The sequence below is a fragment of the Netta rufina genome, assembly GCF_964035555.1.
Source record: "Netta rufina genome assembly, chromosome: 3".
Taxonomy (NCBI): Eukaryota; Metazoa; Chordata; class Aves; order Anseriformes; family Anatidae; genus Netta; species Netta rufina.
The window spans coordinates 68,275,365-68,299,683 of record NC_140125.1 but is presented as its reverse complement, the minus strand read 5'-3'; the positions used below and the strand labels follow the sequence as shown (position 1 = coordinate 68,299,683).

The following is a 24,319-nucleotide window of genomic DNA, read 5'->3' as shown; positions in this document are numbered from 1 at the left end:
GAGCGGGCAATCTGTGGCTGAAAATGAAAACTGGCTCAAGATGCACTTAATAAAATTGAATAACCGAGCGAGTGGTTGGTTTTTCTGGCCGCTCTGCCAGTTTGATAAAATTCCCGTTTGAGCCCTGCACAGCCAGTTGTCTCCTGTGCTAGATTTTGGAAGGTTTTTAGCACATGGCTAAGCCTGCATGCTTGCTTCTTACTGTGCAGCGGGAGGCACAGCTGCCATGTGGTGGCATTGCTGGAAATAAACAAAAGAGCCCTTTCAGATCCCAATTTAGATGAGTTGGTCCAAGATGTTAATTAAAGGTCAAAGGAGTAACTTGTCTGTAAACACACAGGCATGGTTTGGCCGGTAGTTATAGTTAATGTAAATAAGAGTATGTTAATAGTGAATATTTACAGAGTCTTCATTTGGGTTTATAGGAAGCCAAAGATCCAAATTGCTGACTGAAACCTTCAGGCTGTTATCTTAGTAAGGACAACACCTTAAGTATCTGTCCACATACTCGTAGGCATGTAATTTTTACATAATCCATACCTGCAGAATATGATAGTTACAGTGTATTTAAAGCAGTACAAAAGGAGTCAGCACTTTTGAGTAACAGTAACTACTGAATGCCTGTTTTACAAACAGATGCAACATCAACCCAGTGCAGTTGACTAAAACATCGCTGGTGTAAGTGGTAGCACAGTCTGAAACAGATGCTTTTCCTCTTCTGGCTTACGAGGGACATGTGGATGCTGCTGGTGGTCTTTTTTACAGGAGCTGCCTTTCCTGCGGAGGCTTCAGTATCCATTTGTCCAGCACTGTGAAGTGTAACAGCAAATAACCAGCAAGCGCCAGTGTGCCTTCTGCATCCTTGGGCTGGCTTGCAAGCTGGTTGGCCTCTAGGTGCTGGTGCCAGGCACCATAAAGGAGGACAAGCTGCTCAAAGGACGATGGAGAGTGACAGGACAAGGGCAACACCAGATGTGTGTTTCCCAGGACATGTAAATCCTTTCCTTCAAGAATCCTAGTTTCTAGAGATGAAGAGTGTGGAAGCGTGCTGACTTTTTTTTTTAAGTAGCTGTCGCAGTCTTTGATGATTTCTCTTTCTGTTTAACCTGACTAGTAAGTATATATTATTCTAGAAGGTGGGCTTATTATCTTGGTGTTTCAGACAGTCGTTCAGTATCAGACATTCAAAAGGTGGTGGCATTATTATTATGCAAAAGTAGTTTCTTTTCAGTTGTAACTCAAATGCTTTTTAGCTTGTGGGCATCTGAAAAATAAAACCAAAAAATCCTCGCTTTTTTCAACTTCATTGTAAAAAGGAGGGCTGTAGCACAGTTACACAAGAGGTGCTTGTCACTCACCCTACAAACAAAATCACAGGACAGCTGGAGAGCTGTAGCCTCGCAACTTTCTCCTGCAGGCCCCTGCACATGCTCAGCCCGAGATGCTGCTCGCTGCCGTGTTGGGCCTGGCCACAGGGAGCTGCCCTGCAGGAACCCATCCTGGTGGGCTTGGGGCTGACGTATGTGCCATCCATGCTTACAGGTCCAGCTCAGAAATGAGGCTTTAAAGGATTTTACCCATGGTTATGAAGTTCTGGTGGAATGGACCCCGTTATCCCATGTTTTCTAAACTAGCTTGAGGAAAACGAGCTTGCTATCATGATGTTCTTTTTAATGATGACTCTTCAGATTAATAAACTCCTGGCGATAAGGAAATATAGCAATATTAAATCACAGTAACAATGTGGATTTTTTATGATCTTCCATGGTGTATACAGATAACTTGTTTGCTGCACTCAGGAATTGCAATAAAAAGCTAAAATTTATGATGTTTTTTATTCAGTGTGCAGTGGGAGCAAAATACTTTATACACTTGGTTGTTAGGATGGCTGGGTAAGGAGGGTTCCTTTGAATTAGTGTAGATGTGAAATTTGAACCTGTCATCTTTTTTTTTTTTTTTTTTTTTTTTTCCTCACTCTCAAAACCAGTTGGGTATAAGATTCCCTTAAGCAGCTTTGGGAAAAAAAAAAAACAAAAAACAAAAAACAGATATGTGATTTATGACCTGTTTTTGCAGACCTGATAGTTTTTGGAATCTGTATTCAAATTCATTGTGTCAGTCAAAACATTTGAAGAGATTGTGCCATCGGATTCAGGCTCTTTCTGTTCTAGGTATGAAGCAGTGTTTTGTTTGCTCTTAGTAACACTGTATGGTTTAACATCAGTTTCAGACATGACGTTTGACGTTCTGCAGTTTGTTAGACTGTAGAACAGAAATTTGAATGCGTGTGTGGTGTGATGTAGTGTGGTAGGTGGATGTGATTCATGATGGTGAAAGGTCCTTTTAAAACTTCTGTGAAGTAAGTGTAACTCCTACCTGATGATATGAGTGATTAACTCTGCCTACCAAGAAAACCCACCCCAAGCCCTGTCTTTTCTCATTATAAATACTTGTAGAATGGAAATTTGTTCTTTATTTATCTCCAAAATCTATAATATTAATTGCATAAATTTAGTATAAATAAAAGTATAATAGAATACAACAGAAATTTCAGATATCAAGATAAGATAGTATTACAGTTTTCTCCTAGGTTTTCTTAGTACCATTTTGTTGAGGGATTTTTTGAAACAGCAAAAATCCCATGGCTTGCTGTAGCTGAGCAAACCAAGCTACCAGGACAACTATGAGAAGTCCCCATGACAGTGTTCCCACATCGCCCAATTGAGGAATTCAGAAAAATATTGTTACCAGTAGCTGGCTTCAAGGACAAGGTCTATGTGACTGCTAATCACAAGGGGGTTGTTTTCTTGCAGGTGGGGTTGTTTTCTTGTAGTTGTTTGTCTGAGTGCTTTTGACCAATAATCTTGTGTGAAACACTGTCCGCCCCTGTTAAGTTCACTATAAAAGTTAGGCTATTCGGGCAATAAATTGGAGCATGATCTGACTCTACTGGTGTGTGTCGTGCTTTCGGCCATGCTTCCTGCAACACCATTTAAAATTCAAATATTCTGTAATGGTAGTTATTTTAATGTTTAGCATCCTAGTCATTAAGTGTTCATTCAGTTCAGTAAGCTGCAGATTAATAGAATAATTGACTATGGAGCTGTTCTGAGGAGATGGCCATATATACTTTGTATATATGAAGTTAAGATATATATATATGTATATATAAAATATTTGTATATAAGAAGTTAAGATACTCAGATTCTGACCTGCAGTTTTTGTTTGTTTTGATGCACAGCCTTGTGACTTCCCTTCCATTTCACAGTAATCTTTTTTTTCAATTCAGATTATTGTGCTGCTTCTGTTTTACAGTAGACAGACTGTTTCATGTACATCTGAGATTTCTTCTCAGTAGAGAGAAGGGTGGAATATCTGGAGAGGTTAAGCACTTTGAAAACCTTTTTCTTTGCTCTGTGGGTCTGTTTGATGATGAGAAGTACTGGTATTGTGTCACAAAGTGCCACAATACCAGTGGGTGAAACTGTGCTGGCCAGGCAGTATTTAAGTCGAGCCATTACTAAGAGGGTCAGAATGCTTTAATCTAGGTTAAAGTGCAGCCTTGGTGAAACATACCAGAAGTTTTCTGAAGGGATTGTACCTATTTGTACCCCAGCAAGCAACAGGAGTCTAATGTAGACAGTATCTCCAAATGTAAAATTAAATTCCTTACTGCTTCTTTCACAGGGCTCCTCGATTTAAAGGTTTCCAGCAACAGGACAGCCAGGAGCTTCTACACTATTTGCTGGATGCAATGAGGATCGAAGAGACAAAGGTAACACCTGTGTGTGTGTCTTTAATTTAAAGAACTTTACTGTATGGTAAACTAATAGCCATTACTACACTATTCTTCATGTTTCCAGTGTATTAAAGATGTCCTTAATAGAGTAAGAGTGGCTATTTTGTTATCTTGACAAAAATAATGATGTTTTAGAAAGGTAATATACTAATGTTCATTTTGATGTCTTAAAATGGTTGACTGAAATAAAAGTTTCAGGGAGCAGTAGCAAGAGTGTGGTAAGTAGATCCTGATAACTTTAGAAGTCTGTATTGTTTACATTAAATAAATAAATAAAATTAAAAAAAAAAAAAAAAAACACAACCTAAGGGACAGAAAAGCTCCTTTTGAGGTTTCAGGAATGTAGGAAGAGATCCTCTGATCTGGTTGACAAAATGCATTTTAGGATAAAGTTTGGGGATAGAAATTAGCAGCACATACCTGCCTACCCACAATTTTAATTGGAACCTATTTCAGTAAAAAAAAATTGGACAAAAATAAAATCTGGCAAAGTTTCTTATAATCTCTTGAAGGTTTGAAAAACTGTTTGTTTTATAAGTAAGGTGCTGCATTATTAAAAATGATTATTTATAATCTACAGCTAAGAAGGCAAAGTGTATAACCAGTTATATAAAAAATGTCCCTGTGTGTTTTTTTCCATGCTTCTTTCCCTTTATCGTTTCTGCCTCCTGCATTGCTGAATACAAGAAAGCGTTTTTTTGCTTGCTTGAACTATTTTGACTATATCAGATTTCGTCTGCCTGACTTAGTCTTGGAGCCTTCTTTTCAGATGATATTTTGGTACATAGTCTTTTCTGGGTCTAGGCAAAAGGAGGCCCTTAAACATCGCACTGACCAGAGTTCTTCCTCTTCCGTCTCATTTAATAACATGGTGCATGTAATGATCCTAAACTGAACTCTTTTGGAAACAAGTTATAAGCTGTATCAGAGCCCAGTTCGTGGCATCAGAGTAGCACTGCCTGAATCCCCATCCTAGCAGAGTATTGTTAGAGGTTGGTCTTGTCAGCAGTATATTTAATCATAAACAGAACTAACTACAGAGAAAGAGCTAAACCTTGGCATTGCCTCGCTTACAAGACTGCCTGTCAGACTGGGCATGGCACAGAAGCAGGTGCCTGCTGCTGCTTTCTCTTTGCAGTACAAGCAGTTGTCGTGTTTTTTACAGGAGAGGGAAACTTTATTTTGTTGTTTGTTCATTTTCATGCAATAAAAGATGGAAACTGTATTTGCTTCACAACTGAGGATTCACCAAAAGCAGAGTCATTGCAACTAAGCTTCTCTGGTGACTGGCTGCTCATCCCCCTCCAGTCAATCTCCTGTTTCATCAGTGAACGTGCCATCATCACGATAACCTGCATTTTCATTTGTCTTTTGAATCGTTTTGTTAGAGAGCAGGACAGCTACTGAAGCTGCCATAAAAGAGTAATGGAACATGTTGAGAATTGAAATTGTGTTTTAGGCAGCAGGGTATTCCTGCCACCCCCACCACTGGGCAAGCAAAGGTTGGTTCCACCCTTTGGTGCAATTTCACCCCTGTTTGCCCATAATGGTGCATTACCACAAACACTGACTTCATCACCTCAGGCTGCTCAGCGAGGGTCACGACTAGTAAAAGCTCTGTCTTTTTTTTTTTTTTTTTTTCCTTTTAATTCTGTTTTTCGGGTCTGTAGATGGTGTGACAAACGGAGAGTGTCAGGCCCATGGTCCATTCAGCACTGCCAGCCGTGCCAGGCAGGCAGGAGCAGAGCAGGAGCAGGAGCAGCTTTGTCTGCCCTGGGAACGCCGCAGCTGTGAGCCGCACGCCTGCTGCCCGGCCCCGCCGCCCTCTGGGCTGCAGCCGAGGAGAGCTCCCGGCAGGATGTCTGCCACCAGAATCCTTTAGAAAGGATTACAGCCCCTAACATCTCTCCTTCATGCCGCTTTGAAACTTGGCGCCCCGAAGCAGGCACGCGTGGGTGACAGCCGTGCTCGATGTGCCCGCTTTGTCCTCCACCTGCCAGAGGTCTCCTGGCCGGCTCTGTGCCAGGCCGGTACCCCCACTGCGTTCATCTCTCCAAACCGTGAGAGTTTTGGTGAGAAATTCATACAACATAAAGCACGACAGGAGTGATAACAAGTTGAATAACTCACACAAGTCGCACTCCACGTTTGCCCTTGATGCCTGTTTTCACGTCTTAGCAAACAGCTTTCCGAAAGCAGCGTTCAACTTTTTCCCGTCCCCATTAAAAGCGTTAGAAAGGGGGGTATGTACACAAGTGGGTTTTTAAGATAAAAGGCTGTCGATACGACAATAAAACCGGCATACTGTCTGCTGGATCCAGCAATGTGGGCCGGAGATTGTTTCACACCAGGGCCCGACGTAGCTGAACCCTGCTGCTAATTGATTAATGTCTGCTGCCATTGTCGGCAGCACCCTGCCCATTCAAAGACTATGTCTTTCTTTGACCTAAATAAATGGTTCAACGCGCTAATCCCAACAAAAGGCTTGCTTATGGCCCTAAACCCATTTATGGTGTTCAACTTCATGAATTACCTATTGATTAGTCCTTTTAGTATATTGTTGGCTTTAAGATGAACAAAGCCGAGCTCAGGGCAGTGGGAGTTAATTCACAAGCCAGGTCACATACTCATAAGGTAGGAGTGTGACTTAGCCTGATGAGTGCCTGAACTAGAAACCAAACCTCCGGAGCTGCCTGTCATCATCAACACTTCAGTAATCGATGGCTTGAAAGTGCACTTCGCTGTCTGCAAACAAAAGTTGCCATTTTTTTCTACTGGTACCCAGGTTAAGGGTTACTTGCACCATGTTTGGTATCGCCCTTTGTTCCTAGAAGGGTACCTTGCTCTAACTGTGACTTCAGTATCACATTTCGTTGTATCATTTGCACACCATCAAGTTTCTGGAGTAGAGAGCAGGTACATTTGCCAGGAGAAAAGAAAACCCAGGTCAGGCATCCTGCAGTGTTCTCTGGTGATGGGTCTCATACAATCCTCTGCTTCCCTCTTTACAGTCTATCACAGGATGGGCTGAGGTACATTTTGTACCAGCAGGTGCAATTGTGTTACCAGCATATTTATCCAAATAACTCATAAGAGTACCTCATTATCCCAGTTGCAACTGAGCAACCCCAACTTTGAGGTGCAACTACAGCGCATGTGCATGAATTCATTCTTCTGATTCTTCTTTCAAAAATGCAACTGTTAGGATTCTGGGGGCAAATGTGGATTAAGTTTACATGGATTCATGAAAAGCTTGTAAATCTCTTCTAAGGTTTTCTGACATTTGAAATGTACAATGCTAGAAAATGAGCAGAAGTAATAAAAACACTGGATTAATATAGCTATTGAAGTCTGTCTATTGAAAGATACTTAGCTGCCTTCAAGTATTTTGTATCTCAGTCAGTCAGTAATAGACCATTTTTCTGTTAGCATGTTGTTGTTGTTGTTTTTTTTCCTAACTGTGGAAGAAATGAAAAGCATTTGTTGGCAGAAGATCTCATCATTTGTTGATAACCTCTCCAATGCTCTGCACAACTGCTCCCTCTTTACAGTGGGGAAATTTTGGGATGGTTACTTACTAAAGTTAAGGTTGTGTAGCTTTGACAGTGTTAACGAATGACGACAGTAGATTTAAAATGTTAAAATTATGCTTCTTTTATGGAAATAGGAATGGAGAAAATCTAACTATATTAATATTTTTTAGAATATTTGCACTTAAAATACTTCCTAATAATTATTTTTTTAATATTATAGCGTATACAAACTGGTATCTTAAAAGCTTTTAATAATCCAACAACTAAGACAGCAGATGAAGAAACTAGAAGAAAAGTCAAAGGTATGCAGTGCTTTATTGAATCAGTTTATAAAATGCACACATTTTTAAATATAATTTTCTTCAAAATTGACTATTGCAAACAGCAATCCCAAAGTATTGTAGTTAAAATATTTTTATTATGTATTATTCTAGTGCCACCTAGTGCATATCTAAAGTATAGAGAGTTTATTATGTACTAACTTTATATCCAGAATAAAGGCTTCCACTGCATTAATAATGCCTTCTGTAATGCTACAGAAAATTTAATTTTGTTTTCTAAAATAGTCTGCTGAATATTTGGGTTTGTTACATAGCCACAATTATTGTAGCACTCAGAGCGGTCACTTTCCAGAAGCAAAAATGATTTCTGCCAGCTGACTGATACTATGAACACTCTAAATATGATTACAAAGCCAAAATTGGAAGCTGTTCAAAAGAATGCTTGGGTTTCTTTTTTTCACAAAATAAAAGGTTTAAAATTATTTTTTTCTTCTGTGTATATGCAAAAAGCTATTTTTTTTTGCTTTAATTAAAGTCTAAATACTGATTAACTTTCCTAAATCTGCAACAGTTAAGACATAGAACAGGCTTTTTGTTTTTTCGTTTTCTGTTTATTTAGTTAGTTTTATATGTTTTTTATTATTTAGTTTTGAAGACTATATATATATACTATGCATTAAAAAAAACCAACAGATTTTATTTAAAGGCTTCTTGAGAGCTACTGTATGATTATTATGTTACTGTAAGTGGGGAAGGGAAGTATAAGGGGATTGTATAACTAAATAACAGAGATGTTTTAAAATGTTGGAATACGGTATATGATATATTAGTTACCATGTTGTGTTCAACATGTTTTGAATAAGTATAAAAATTGTTTTCACAATAAATCTTAGAATTTTGTTGTACTTATAGTGTGGCATGGATCTGTTATTTTTCACATTTAAAAAAGGCAATGTTTTTTCAGCATATGGAAGAGAGGGTGTGAAGATGAACTTCATAGATAGGATCTTTGTTGGTGAATTGACTAGCACTGTCATGTGTGAGGAATGTGAAAATGTAGGTATTTTGGAATTTGGTTTGATGTGGAATAGATCACATACGGGTTTGATTACATTGTCTTGAAAGTATAAAATTGTATTGTCAATTTTATACTTGTTTGTTTGTAAAAGCAAGGCTATTGAAAGTTTCTCATTTACAATGACTTAACTTCTGCCTTTAAAGCATTATCCTCCATAAATGTAAGAAGAGGGGGGTCACTTGAATTCAAAACAGATTCAAATACTGGGCTTCGTTTTTCATCTGATTTAGGGCTGGAGGTTCCAAATTCTTTAATCATCTGGGTTACACTTAAATTTTTATTTGATATTTCTGAAACGCCTACCTATCTTAAAATATAAATCCTCCTGCCTACTCTTCTGGGATATACCTCAAAATTGGGAATTACTTACTTTGAATTAATATGAGTGGGGAAATGCTAATTATTTTTTTCTTGAAGTATTTTTGAGAATTAACGTAATATCTCTAATGAAGAGCATATTCCTTTCATAATTAATATTACTGACATTTCATCATAAATGCTTTCCATGATCCTTATCATTTTCTTTAACTTTGGAAGAGAAAAAAAATCTTATTTGCATGACATTTTTAATTGAATGCTACATTTGTGTTTGGTTTAAAACATTCTATTTCATATTGTAGAGATTAAGTAAATCAATCAGAGTACTTAAGCACAATTCTGCAGTGCCAGGTAAACTTTCCTGTGTGTGATGTGCAGATTACACTTCAATGTGCTACTAGTATCAATGAAGAACTTCAGCTATATACAAAATAGATGTAGTATGTATTTTGTGTGTATCATTTATTTTTGCTGGATACTTACATTCTGCCTGCACAGGACTCAGGACTCGCTAGCTGTAGCTGTATGAGGACAAGTTCAGTAGTCGCTTACCTTTGCCTGCATTGGCAAGGGTATTTCTGACTAGTGCTTGTTCACGCAAAGTCACTCTCTAGAGGAACCCCAGTCTGAATATCGCTCATCAGTCAGCGAGTCAACGTAGTTAAAGTAGTTTTAATCTAATATATTGTTTTACTGGAACCTAAATTGTGCTGAGTCCCTCACACAACAGGTAAACATAAGCTTTTTGCTAAGAGGACCCTACAGTCCATATCTAATGTTACAGGTGGAAGGTAGGGTCATAAATACAAGAGAAGGGCAAGGGCAACAATGACAGTAATTGAGGGCATGACTGTGTTCAGTAATTTGCGTGCACATCATGATGTTATTTTTAAAGGCTTTGTTTTTCACAGTCTTTCCAGAGGTAAGATAAGTCAGTTTTGGAAGGAGTTTGAGAGCGGCAAGGGAGAGAGCTTAAGAAACAGGCTTGGACGGGACGTTGTAGCCATAAAGGCAGATGTGAAGTGCTGTGAGAGAATGTCTTTAGGTATGATTTACCAGATATTTCCAGTTTCAGCTTAGATTTTATATGGTTTATAGAAGGGAAAATAAAATTGTAGAACAGACAATAAGTTATTTTTTTAAAATAAAAAAGCCTCTTTTCCCCAATAATTGGCTTTATTTTAACAATTACTAGTGTATGTTATGTTACGTTATAAATATTTCTAATAAAACTTCTGGCTGTAACCAATAAGCCTGATGTAATCTTTTCTGGGAGCATCAGGCTAGACCCTGTCATCTAACTGTCATTAACCAGTTCTTGCTGCTGAACAATGTACAAGATCAAATGCCTGCACAGATATGTCCAGCATCAGGAAATGCTTAAAAATTAGTTTTTCTATACAATTCTACTGGATTTGCTGCTTCTGCTGTCCAAAAAGTTGTGATCCCTCTAGATGGCCCCCATGACTTGAAAATCTGTCTGTAGCTCTCAGAAACTGAGCACCAGAGTGCTTCTAGTTTGTGCCTAGATGAATGACCTTGCCCTTTCTGTTTGGGTGCTGAAATTTTGTGCAGTATTAGAAAGAAAACCAGAGCTAAATTAAAATTGGAAAAAAAAAAAAAAAAAAAAAAAAGCTTGTGGGAAGTTCTTCATTGTAGTTTGATGCATCTTGAAACTAATTAGCATGTTGCATAGTTTCTGATAATAATTTGATTTAAAAAAAGGGGAGGTATGCGCTAAACCTGTATATCATTCTTTGCATTTAATATGCTTTTTTTCCTTTTTCTTCAAGATTTCAACAGTAAAAGAACCTTTCATTGATCTTTCACTTCCTATAATAGAGGAGAGGGTAAGATACAGAATATATAATAGATATTGTTTCCAGTGGATTCCTTTTACATACATTTAAGAAGACGTTTCTGTATGTATATATGCACAGTTTTGATTCCAAGCCTAAAAATGCACGCTTATCACAGAATTGTCTAAGTTGGAAGAGACCTCCAAGATCACCCAGTCCAACCTCTGACGTAACACTAACAAGTCCTCCACTAAACCGTATCACTAAGCTCTACATCTAAACGTCTTTTAAAGACCTCCAGGGAAGGTGACTCTACCACTTCCCTGGGCAGCCCATTCCAATGCCTCACAGCCCTTTCAGTAAAGAAGTTTTTCCTAATGTACTTATGTACTCTCATACTGTCCATTTGTTGTATGGCTTTTATATATGTATTTATATACATGTATACAGATAGAGACATATGATTCTATGATTCTTATGTCATAATGCACATATATTTTTCAATTAGGCCAAACTTAGAACAGATGACTTAGTTATTTACAGCATATGTAGGTCTGACATTAGTTTAATTTAATAGTGCTTTGAGCATATAGATTGTTCATAAAATTATTTTTGAAGGTCCAAAAAGTTAGATTCTAGCTTACTGGTTTGCTTCTAAGGAACTGAAATGTACCTAAGGGATAAGTCAGTGTGAAAATAGACTTTAAATTTATTTATACTGGTGTTTTGGCATAAATAGTTTGCAGTATGTCTCCATTAACTGCAGAGGAACTGCATTACTTTTAAAGACATAAGCTCTGTTTTTGTGGAACTTGGGGTTTTCATTTGGGATTAAGGGGATGGATTGGGAGTGGTTCTTCCCCTACCCTGCCTGTGTTCACATACCTTTAAGGGAGAGAATTAATTTTACTATTTAATCCTGTATGAAATGTACTTGTCTTCAAATACCACTTTTGCTCATAATAATGTAGGTTACTATTTTCTAAAGCCTGTGTTCATGTTTCCCATTTGTTGCAAGGGAATAAAAAATTGACATATATCCTTTCTTAATTTCCTGTCTAATTTCTAAGGTTGCAAAACCCGTGCCTTTGGGAAGAACAAGTAAAGGTAAAAGTGTACAAGAAGCAGATCTGGGTCAGTGTAACTGTTCTTCCATCAGTACACTGAATAATCAGCCTAAAATTGTCAAGAAACACACCCTAACAAAAGATAAGGTAAGAACCTAAATACCCTCGCTAGTCAGTCATCTTAAGTTTATTCTGAAGTTTCAAGGGTTACAGGGTGCGAATACTGACAGTTATAAATGTTCTTTTTAAATATATATGTATAACTAACAGATTAGCTTTAAAATATTTAGATCTTTATTAGAAGCGTGACAAATGATGGCCTTTGTGAACCATTCAATTTTCAATTATGGGGTTTCATTTGTAAGGGAAAAAAATATGCAGGTTAATTTCAATTCATGTTAATTCAGATTTTCTTTCCGGCTTTTTGTTTATTGTGCTATTAGTGTTTTTTTTTTTTTTTCTGGCTGCAATCACATGAATCATAATGCTGGCCAAGAGAGCAGGCAGGTCTGCATTAGTGCCATCAGAGGGATTAGCTGACAGTGGGTACAACAAAAATAGTACCGGCAGCAGAGACTCGTGGAGGCTGGGAGCGTGATTTCTGTGAAGCACTTGGCCTTCAGTAACCCCAGGGTTGGGGAGGTCAGCCCGGCCAGCCTCCAAGTGCAGCCTTCTAACACAGTCCTTCCTGAGGGCAGCAAAATATGCCAACCTAACAGAATTATCTGTGTAGTTCACGGATTCAAAGAAATCTGTAACAAGTATTGTGCACATATATTATTATTAATGAAAGAAAAGCTCTCAGTGCTTATTAATGTTCTGGTTTTTTAATAAGCCTTATAATCCATTTAGGATTATGTGCACAAATAGGATCTATCTTAGAAGAGAAATGGGAAATTCCAAAATAGGGTGAATAATAGTATTAATACTGATGCATACAAGTGTGGTTACTGAATGGTTTTCAAAATTAAGGAGGTAAAGTATGGTGTGGTTTCAACAAACTAGTCTAGACAATAGTATAAAGGAGGCAACAGCTCTGTTTTCAGTAAGAACAGGTAAAGTGATCTGCAAGGTAAGTCGTTCTAACTGATGAGGCTTTGTGATTCTGTGCTCCCCCTCCATCTTTTTGGACATATATTTTTTTTCTTACTTTTGAATTATTTTGTAAGATGTCTGTTGGTTCTGCAGTAACACTTCTAACCCAAAACAAGCAATTGTTGAATTCATTTAGCACATGTTGGTATTCTGTGAGTTATGTTAATCAATGTATAAGTTTGCTACAGAAAGTGGGGTAGTCCAATAAGTGGTTTTACAGCTAACGGAGTATCTGAACAGAGGGTGCTGTGCTTTCCTCCTAAAATGGGGACCTTCACAATTCTAAGAATTCTTTGAGTGCTGTTTGCATAATACCCCCAAATAGTAGCAGTAACTTCACACGAGTTCCTTTCCCTCTTCTCCATCTATAAAGAAATAAAACGTAACTGAGATGAGAAACGGTCCTAGTTGATAAGTGTTTGGGGTTTTTAATTATTTTCAATTGGATTTTATTCCTTTTTTGCTAAATTGTTCTCTTGCTTTTAAGCTTAAGGACTTTGATTCTGAAGGAGAATGTTTATTGTAACTTTAAGCCCTGCTTAGGAAAACATTGAGGAATGTTATTTGCCTTTTATATTGACTTCATTTGGACTTAAGTTCTTCCTTAAAGCTTAAAACTGAGTAAGAGCTGAAGGTTCTTCAAGAACTGAGCCTTGGTGTGTATTTAAGGAATAGCCTGGACAAAGGTCGGACAGATGCCTGCAAGATAGGCACTTAACTGTAGTGCCAAATGCGTTGGTCCTTGTGACCTGGAGTGGGATACAAGACTTCCAAGATTTACCTCTGTGTGTAACAAAGAGAGTCTAGAAGTCCTTTCTACTAAACGAGAATCTACCTTGCAAAGGTTTTCAACTGAAAGAGGGTATATGAAGGCTAAGGAGGAAATTCTTCACTCAGAGGTGGTGAGGCCCTGGCACAGGCTGCCCAGAGAAGCTGTGGATGCCCCATCCCTGGGGATGCTCAAGGCCAGGCTGGATGGGGTTTTGGTCAACCTGGTCTGGCAGGAGGTGTCCCTGCCCATGGCAGGAGTTTGGAATTAGATGGTGTTTAAAGGTCTCTTTCAACCCAGTCCATGCTTCTAAAGATAGTAGGAAGTCCTAAACATAAAGTCATGTCTATAATTAGATGTTTGCTGCTACTTAGGCACATGACCAAGTGTGCAAAAGGTATTTCTGTCCACTTAGTTTTCCTGTTATGGAAGCAACCCATGAAAGTTACTTTCTGTAGTTTGTTCTGTGTAGGCAATGATGTGTGTCAGTTGTGCTGTGATGGTCTGCTCCCCGCCTTTTTTTTTCTTTCCTTTACAGATATTTTCTTAGTGCCAGTAAGATTTAAATTTGTGTGCCTAATATCAGAGTGAGTCCTACTTGAAGGATATGTGCTCTGTTGGGGACTGTAAATACTCTTCTGAATCAGGTCCTAACACAATAAATGTGCAGAAAAAATAACAATAAACATACCAGAGTGTGATAGAAAGAGAATGAAACAAGCATAGAAAATAAATGGCTTGGAAGATGGAAAGAAAAAAGTACAGAGATCAATTGTCATAGGAGAAAAGATATAAAACTTTAATTGTTGAGGTTAATGGAAACTCCCACTGGCATCATTGGAATCTTGATCAAACTTGGATTAAAGAAACAGCAATGAGGAAGGAAAATTGCTCGTTTCTTCTGGAAAGAAGCCAAAGAAAGAAAGAAAAGAATCATGGATACTTATAAATAATTTAAAGTTATGACAGCTTTAAGTATTTTTTTAAATATGTAGTAGTAGTTTTCTCTGGCAGCAACACTTTTTGTTCTAGCTATCTGTCTTCAGCCACAGTAAAATATACAAATTAACAAACCATATTGCTAGGGATGGTTAATTTAGTTCTAAGATAAGTGCCTACAAAGGGAGAAGAAGGTGCTTGTCAGCTGAGGCCTCACGGAAAGTTAGCTTAAAATTGAGAACCTTTGGGAAGCTTAAGTTAGATTAAATGATACCATTTCAAATGTGCCATCCACAGCTGTCACAAAGTGAATGCAATTAGTTGGAGGAAGTATTGATCCCACAGTAAGTATAATGCTCTTAGCTGACTGGTGTGTAGGTTTCCAATCCTATATTAGTTTAAACAGGTCTTAAGGAGATCAAGTAGCTTAAGCAGGTGAAAGATGGAGAAGATAAAGCATTAGGTTTAATTTGCTTTGAAATTTTTGTTTCAACAGTTACGTTAGATCACAGCCCTGTTTTCTGTTTCTTCCCTGTGTTCCTAAATGAATAATGCCATCATTTACAGAATCAGTTGAACCAGGAGAGAAGGCTTGCCAGAAAAGCTTCATCTAATGAAGAAGAAAGAAGTCCTATTATCATGGAGGAAAAAAACAAAACGCGTGAGCTGGAAGGTAGCTCTGGCATGCTATACCCCAAAGACCCAACTGCTGAATCTGCTGTGAATGGGAGCCAGACTGAGGGCAGTGAGAAGGAAGCCAGCCGCTCGGAAAGCAGCTTTGATGCAGACAGCGAAGCCTCTGAAAGTGAAAGTGCTTCTAAGCAGTCAGCTTTTAGCTCATCCAGCAATCTCTCTGCTTTGCATGTCAACCACATCAACGTGAAAATGCCGCACACCAAACCAAGTGACAATAGCGATGAGGTGATTTCCAGTGCCATATCCAAACTCAGCTTCTGTGATACTATAAATGAAGATGAAAAATCAAGCCGTGGTGATTCAGGTTTATCGAATAATTCCATGTTCTCTGTAGACAAGTCTTCACTATCCCAGAACCCTCAAAATGCTTTTCAGACTCTTTCCCAGACCTATATAACTAGCTCAAAGGAATGTTCTGTTCAGTCCTGCCTTTACCAATTTACCTCTGTAGAGCTGCTAATGGGGAACAACAAGCTTTTATGTGAGAGCTGTACAGAAAGGAAACAGAAGTATCAGAAGAAAACCAACTCCACAGGTAATTCGCTGGTATCCAAATACGGGTATGTATGAGGTTTCCTCTCAAAACCTGTGCAACCACTGATGTTTCATTGCTCCAGCATGGGCTTCCCCCTTGTGGCTGAACAGAAAATGTCTTCCCAGACAGAACCTGCTTGCAAGAACTTAAAACTTCATCCTACAAATATTAAAACATAATAGTAGATGTAATTTAGAATTTATGTTGCATTTTTTGTTTATTTCTATCCAAGATAAGTCATTTAAAGATTATCATAAACTGAATAGGCTCATTATTTGATATTAATATTTTCTGCTGTTTATGTGTGCTTTACAATCCTGGAAGCTTTGAAATAAATGCCATAATATTCAGCTCTAGCAACCCAAGTACTCAGGGAAGTCATGTAATTAAGTAGGTGAGGGGCAAAAAAAAAAAAAAAAAAAAAAGACACTTCTAATGAAGAAGAGATTATTATGCATGATTAAATTAATAAAAAAATCTAAATCAAAGAAAAAGTAATGATCATTTATCAGACATTGGACTGACAGGGCTGTGTAATTAATATTTTGTTTCAATGGGCACAGTGAAAAAATGGAAATAAAAAACCATTTACAATCATTAATTTTTTTCCTCCTAAAGCGAAAATCCTAAGAAGTCATCTACTTGTACCTGAAAAACTACATTCTGCCTCAACTGAAATATTTTGCTTTGGGCATGTGTAAAATAAACCAATTAATTGATTTTTTCAGCAAAAAAAAATGCTGGTGTCCTGTTCTCTGTACTCTGTAGCTAACCATGGAGCTACTTTTGGGCAGAGCCCCCCATTCAGTTCCCTCTGCACCAGGTGGTTCCCTGTCGTGCATGCTCAAGCGAGCAGGTTATGAGATGTCCTGAAATGGACACCATCCCTTCAGACCTTTCTCAGAGTTGAGCACAAAGCATTGTCTTGCCATGGAGAATGGAAGATTAATCTCTAGCTTAGTGGCTAGGACACTGGCATAGTTGAAGAGACCCGTACTTTGCATTTCCAGTTCCAGTGATCATCTGTTTATTTCAGGTGAAATGCTTTTAACAGGGAGATGGGGCATTACGGTAGCAGACACCATATCTCAGTGTGCACTCTGACCTTGCACTTCCAGCTTTTGGTCAGATTTGCATTGAATGGGTTAAAATAATGCTCAGATTTTGTATGTGATGTTTCTTGAAAGCAAGAAGAATGAGAAAATATTTTTTGGTTATTCCACAAAATTTTCATTGGAAAATATATACAGGCACAAAGTCATTGCAACACAGATCTATTCTGTCAGAAATTTAAAAAATACATAAATTGTGTGCCTGCCCTCACCTTACAAATTATTGTTTTAATATTCATAAATACAGAAAGGAAAATGGAAGGTGTCTACACAAACGCTCGGAAACAGCTGCTGATTTCTTCAGTTCCTGCTATTCTTATTCTGCATCTGAAAAGATTCCACCAGGTAAAATGCCCCAAATCTCTTGTATATTCCTCTGCCATGGTGGTGGCTGAGCAACTATTTAAGCGTCATTGTGCATACTAACGTTTCCTTTTTATATGAAGGATTGGTAGAACCACTGTTTATTTCTGTTGGGAAATTTGCTTGTGTTTTTATTTTGAATACCTTCTGATAGTATCTGAAGGTGTCTATTCTGATACCTTCAGAATGCATTTAACCATTCAGATGTATCCAGAGAAGCCTCTTAGGTCTCTGCCATGCTTATGGTAGCATGCACTGTATTGAAAACCTAACAAAGAGTTTCAGTAAGTTACAATCTTATTCTTGGTTTTGGTTTATTTTAATAGTACAGTAATACGCATCAGCTTTAGAAAGCTTCCTAGTAAAGGTATTTACGTTACAGTCTTTTTTTTTTTTCTTTTTTTATCTTAAGGCTGGTTTGAGTCTAAGGAAAGTGAATAGGCACGTGGATTTCCCACTGATTTTGGACTTAGCACCATTTTGTTCTGCTTCTTGTAAGGTACGTATTTCAAATCTGTATTTTTGTTGTACTTTCACCGTTATTGTCCTGAATGCAAGTTAAATTGGACTGATGATGATGATTATTCCTTCCTTTCCCAGAGAAATTTTAGACGGAATGCTTTCTAGTAGCGCGCTGAAATCAGAATGTTAGCTGACTGAAATTCCATTCATATCAATAAATAGCACTGATGTTACCTAGTACTAGTTAAGGTGTGCTGCCCTGATGGTTTTAGTGTATCTTAACTGCATTAAGGACTGCTACCGTGCTGCTTCCATGGTAACTGTATTCAATTAATAAACTCTTAAGTCTAAGATGTGTTTCACCACTGGAAATGCTGTAGATGTCTGGCTGCTTTTTTCAAAGTAATACTAATACTGTTGAAAACTATTTCACGAAGAATTTTACAAATATCTTAATTAATTCATCTTTATTTTCTGTGTTTCTGGCAATACAGAATGTTACAGACAGTGCACGAGTGCTATACAGTCTGTATGGAATAGTGGAGCACAGTGGGTCAATGAGAGGTGGTCATTATGCTGCATATGTGAAAGTCAGGACACCCTCCAAGAAATTACTAGAGCATATTTCTACCACTAAGAATGTTCTAGGTACGTACAAGAGAACCTCCATTGTGTGTGAGTAAAAGCAAAGCAACCACTGGCTACAACTTCTTTTTGTTACAAGGATATAGGATTGTTTTAGCTCAGAATATGATATTATTTCTAGGGCCTGTCATGTCAGTTCTTCTTTTTCGGTTACACACAGTGCATGACGTGCTTCTATGTAACCACACATGGCTGAGTAAACAATGGAATTTTAGTTCAGTTATTAAGCAGAGAATTGATGGAAAGTGCTTCTCCTTTTCCTAGTCAAAATAGTACATTCACATGAATGGCACTGCCCTCTAATATATCATTATTAGTAGATTTGGCATTTGAAAATGTTCTAGCACAAAAGCTGAATCCAGAACAATTTAAATCAGATTTTCTATATTTTTGGTATCTTACCTATTTATATTTGTTAGGATTTGAAATTTTGTAATGCTTAAAAATATGGAATACTCTGATTTAATGTAAACAGCAAGAAACCTTTCCATGGAGGATAGGCATTTTTTGGTAGGGTTTCTCTTGGTATTTTGCATTCCAGTTCTTTTTAATATGTTTTGGTCATGTAGAATGAAATAAGGTTCTAGAATAGAACCTGTTGGTAAATGATTTGTTAGAGGCGATGTTGAGTTGTCAGAGCAAAGTAAATGTATTTGCTATTTGCCTTCCTGGAGGAACAAGAGACAAGCACACGCTTGTCTATCCTGCAGTAGCACTTTGCATTTGAAGCTCATCTCCCTGGAGAACAAGTATTTTATATTACTTTTGAAACAAGTCTCCCTCAGTCCTAGGCTTCCCATGCAGTAATTACTAGAACTAATAACTAGATAAGATTAGATCCTTTCAGCGTTCTTAATTTCACACTGGCCAGGTTTTGAAATGTGATTTTTTTCCTGTCAGAACTGGTTGTGTGTGCTTACGTAGTTTCCTGTTAGAATTCGGTAAGCTGTACTTAGGTGTCTTAGGTTTTGTTAATAAATATGAAAAAGATGATGACGCTGTACATTTATAAGTGTTGTCTTCCACCAATTTCTCTTACGGTGTTTTTGGACTTGTACATTTCAAACTATAAATACTGGACTGCATCTAACTCATGAGTTATTCTTGTAGATTAGAAGTGATTTTTTGTGTTCTGAATCATCTTTTTATTTGTTCAATGATGGTGTGAAAGACAAGAAACATGACTTCTTTTGCTGTTGCATTTCAGGTTTAAAAGAAGCTGTGGGCACATCATCAGGACAGTGGGTGTATGTTAGTGATGCCCATGTTCAGATGGTTCCGGAATCAAGAGTACTAAATGCACAAGCATATCTGCTTTTTTATGAAAGATTGTTACTATAATTCTCAACAGTTTAAATTAGAAAAAAATGGTTGTGGTTATTTAGTTTATCTTATTTAAAGCTGCAGTGGTAAGAGTACCTGTAAATATTGTGCCTTTATCTTATAGAGAATTTATTATATGTTGACTCCGAAGTTCAGTCAAGCTATTATAAATATCTGAATATATGAATCTTTTGAAATATGCACTTTGCCATACACTTTAAATTCCTGGATTCATTAAAATACAGTACAGTTAGAATGTAAGATAATGTCCTATCCTAGTGAGGTCAGTGAAAAGTTTGGTTCTTGATTCTAATGAAGAAAAGCTTTCACCCATAGTTCTAGAACAGGTGAGAATAAAAATGCTGATAGTATTAAGTGCCTGGATTTGCTGCCGTACAGTAACAATATAAAGTATTTCAACTTCTTTGTGATTTAGTCCAGATCTTTCCCATGTCTGGGTTGGATGTCTGCTGTTAGGCTTTCTGCAAACAAGTACATGTCAAAGCATGTAGCTCGCAGGTGTAGTAATTGGAAAGCAGTGTTTCCAGAATAGGGTAACCACAGATGTCTCTGGGTAATGCCACAGCACACTTTCCCAGTGTATTGTTGGGAACTGATTGGGAAAATGTGACAGAGAACCCTCAGATACTCAATACCCGTTCAGCTGTCTCCAACGGGCGCTGGTGTAGCCATGTACTCCTGTTTTGATGTAAATATATACTGTGGTGTACATGTATATATCCTCGGAGATAAATACGTATATATATATATATATATATGCACACCATAAAGCCATCAATATATATTGTCATTTTGCCTACTAGGATAGGAAAGAGAATTGCAAATACTTCTGTATTTAGTAAATTTTCAAGTTCATAATTATGACACATGTACAGCATATAACAAGCTCGTGTATGAATATGTATGGAATTAAAGTGTAACTGGGTAATTCTGTTACTTTGGGTTCCAAACATGAATTTATCTGTTCCTGAATACTTTTCTCACAGGAGTAATAAACTATAAATTATTTTTGCACTGTGTGTGTGAGTTGGACAGTAAATGATGACTTTTGCCTTCTGATGCGTGTCTGGACTTCCCTTTGCCCTTAGTGGAGGACAGCATGTCTTCTACTGGCAGAACATGCTCCTGTAGTCTGGCTCCTGTTCATATTTTGACTGCCCCATTTGTAACGTTTACTTATTTTGGTAATTGCCCATTTCCATCCCTGATAGTAATAGATACATTTTAAGGTTGAAATCTGATGATGATTTTGAAGCTGTGTGATTATGTATTTATTCCATAGGCTGTTTTTTAAATACAAACTGCTCCTGTAACAATTATATCTGCTCTAGCTTGCTCTGGTAGAGAAGCAAACAAACAAACAGTGTTTATTTCTGCTTACTATTTTCATTTATAGAAAAGTTGTGTTGTGAAAAAGCTTGCTATTCTTTTTACCACCTCTACCATAGGTTATCATTTCTACTTGCACAAATTCTCTATTCTGTAGTTCTATTTCAGAGGTACATCTCACCTGTATTCACCTTTTTTTCCCCAAGAAAATAACAGAGCCTGCATTGTTGCCTTTGCTCAATCAAACTGCTGTGGCGTATTTGATAGTTACAGTACTTTCACATACTTGTGTAGGCAATAAGGGGTGTTTGACCATGCAACTGTTTGTCAGAACAGGTAGAGTGAGCTTCTGGTCAGACAGGATTTTAGTTTTGAATGGAAAAACTCCTCTGGTTAGGTCTAAAATAGGCTATATGTCGTGGCCAACCCAGTCAGTTTTTCCCTTTGCTAATTAAAATTGTCTCAGTGTACCCAAAAGTGGCAAAACTCAGAAAAACTAAGCAGACAGCTTTAGCTATCCATATTTCAACTAAACGCATCCTAATTTTGAGTCTACACTAAAACAGAAAAAAACACACTGTGTTTAGACTGGAGTCTGTTAAAATGTTATTTTTTTACCTTGGTGTCTTCTTGTACCCTTCCTCCACCTGCCTTCCCCCTCTTTGCATATAGTTGACCAAAACTCAAAAATAGTTCTGAGCAAGAATCATGCCAATTAAAGAGTGAATTTCATTTCTGTGACTCAATCTTACGTACAGACCACAGATGGAGTATATTTGACCCAGCTTAAGGCAGACAGATTGACTACATGAGGCCCTGAAGTCTCTGGTTTTGCTGACTTCTGAAAATGTGTAACTACTGAACTTACATCAGTACCTATATTAATCTCTTACTTTTCAGCCTAGAAATAACTCCCTAGAGTGCAGAACCCAGAGAGAAGCAGAATAAGATTTTCTTTCTGTATTTAGTTTTTTTAATGCAGTTTTCAAGGAACTCTCTTTGAGGTGGTCTTTGCTTCCCTTTAACCGTGGTTCACGTGCTGTTTGGACTGCTGAAGATTTCCAAAGTGCGCGTAGTGATTAGGATGCCATGAGAGATGCTGGTAGGATGATTTTCTCATTAACAACATGGAGGAAACATGGAGGCAAAAAAGGCATGGAAAGAAGCCAACACCTTTATCCAAGATGATCATTCTTGCTCCTGGGTGAGCCTTTCTCACTTGACATAAAAAGCAGTTTTGGCAGCAACTCCAGTTAGTTCAGGGTCAGGAACAGATACAAGAATATTGTAGAAGAAAACATTCTGTAAAAATAAGTCATTTGGTTTTAGAATTAAGAGTTCAAAGCTAAACAGAATGCTATCCACAAATTTTAATACAACTCATACTTAGGGTGTCCTTCATGACCACAGATATATATAAATATATATATAGTGCCAGAATTAGGCTTCAAATCAAGTAGCTGCAAATAATATGCGTCCTGAAGACCTGTTGCAGTTTTTCCTCCGGAATTGCATAAGTTCAGAGCATTCCTGGAAAATGGAGGTTGACATCCTGTAATTGTTAAACACAATTCTAGAGCCTATTTCCAAGGCTGAAGAACTGGGCTGCGACCACGAGATGTGTGCACACTATTGAAAAGTAATGGGTTTTCAGAATTTAACTGAAGGGCTCCTTCCTTGAAATCTGTTACCAGACCAGAAATCTCTTCAGGTCTACAGCATCTACTCTTCATAGAGCTATCACATACCTTTGTTTGAGAAAGTGCAGCAGTAGCCCGCTTCCTCGTTTGGAATAGCTTGGAGACTTCTTTCTCTTAGTCCCACCCTTCTCTTCGCACCAGTCTTCATAAGCCTCACTTGTTCTTTGTGTTTGGGTTCTCCATAAACTTCTGTGCCAATGCCTTTTCTTTAATGATTTCTTAACCATAATACATGGTTTCCCACTCTCATCACCTTGGTTCCTTGAACTAGCAAAACCTGCTGGAAGAGGTACTCTTCACCATGATGTTGCTTCTCCAAATTACTCTGTGGGCTCTGTCTACAGGTGGCAGTATAGCTGTTTGTAAAACTGACTCCGGAGCAGCTCACACAGCGATGCCTTTAAATCAATGAGGAAGAAAATAAATAATTGCCCATCCCTCCGTAAGTAAACCTAATTTATGAGAAGTATTTGGTTTGCATATAGGGCAACCAGAGCCTCTACAATAGTTTCCCCAGAGCTGAGACATCAATAAAGACGGCTCTACCAGCTAAGAAGTTAGTCCCGATTATACAGTCTTTTTCCTCAGAAAGCTTTGTTATCTTTGGATCTCTATACCATTTATGCTATATTTGGCTGAAGATGGCGAAAAGTGTCAGGGAAAAAAATTATACTAACCTGTCTCTGCCAATACACCTACAGACATCATGTTTGTATAAGCATGTTCTCCTAAGAGTGTGCTATATGTACTTAGTGGTGAAGGAAAAAGAAAAACCCCCTAAACTTCTGTGCCCAAGATATGTGTGCTGTAATTCTTTGTTTAGAAAATGAAATCCTTGTAGTCTGCCAAATCTTCCTCCCCTATTCCCATCTGCACCTTTCTGTGTGCGTCAACGAAGTGCTCTTGCTTGTAGATTTCAAGTGGTAGCAGGTGAGAGTGGCTTATAAATTCATTAAGAGGCCAAGATGTCTTAACTTCACCATTTGCTTCTCTTTTGACTTCTTCTTTATACTAACATGAATTGAGAATCATAAAGGGACATGCAATTAATGCACCTACATTCGTGAAGTAACCTGTTTTAAAATTCTCATTTGAACTTACTAGTAACAAACTAAGATTTGGTAATTAGTAATTTCTTAGGAGATAGTTTAAGATGTGATAAAATAGAGACAAAGAAAACATTCAAACACAACCTTCAGGTTAGCAAAAATTAGCAAATCTCATTTTAATTAAAAAGTAAATGGCAGAATACTTCACAAAATAGATTTACTAGCCCTGATTAAACAAAACTTTGGTATTTCTATTTTTATTAGCTGGAAACATTCTTTTTTTCCCTGAGACCTGTACACGTATAAAGGTACAAAAACTTCTCAGTCTAAAAAGTCTAAAACTTCTCAGTGGATTATTTTTGCTTCTGTACCTACTGTGTCTTGGGGTGTCACTTGCCAGTTGTTT

General features: G+C 37.7%; 1 protein-coding gene across 2 annotated transcripts in view; it reads left to right on the top strand.

Annotated features, from left to right (window-relative positions):
• Positions 1-20,854, top strand: part of USP45 (ubiquitin specific peptidase 45) — a 54,748-nt gene extending 33,894 nt beyond the window's left edge. The window contains exons 9-18 of one of the 2 annotated variants that reach the window (XM_084284385.1): positions 3,688-3,775; positions 7,553-7,634; positions 8,578-8,669; positions 10,803-10,859; positions 11,879-12,022; positions 15,246-15,909; positions 17,269-17,366; positions 17,797-17,883; positions 18,341-18,494; positions 19,699-20,854. In XM_084284385.1, coding sequence (XP_084140511.1) covers positions 3,688-3,775; positions 7,553-7,634; positions 8,578-8,669; positions 10,803-10,859; positions 11,879-12,022; positions 15,246-15,909; positions 17,269-17,366; positions 17,797-17,883; positions 18,341-18,494; positions 19,699-19,832 — 1,600 coding nt within the window. In that variant the 3' untranslated portion in view covers positions 19,833-20,854. Of the gene's footprint in view, positions 1-3,687; positions 3,776-7,552; positions 7,635-8,577; positions 8,670-9,920; positions 10,752-10,802; positions 10,860-11,878; positions 12,023-15,245; positions 15,910-17,268; positions 17,367-17,796; positions 17,884-18,340; positions 18,495-19,698 lie in introns of those variants that run through there. The other variant, XM_084284386.1, reaches the window with a different exon arrangement.
• The last annotated feature ends 3,465 nt before the right edge of the window (positions 20,855-24,319 follow it).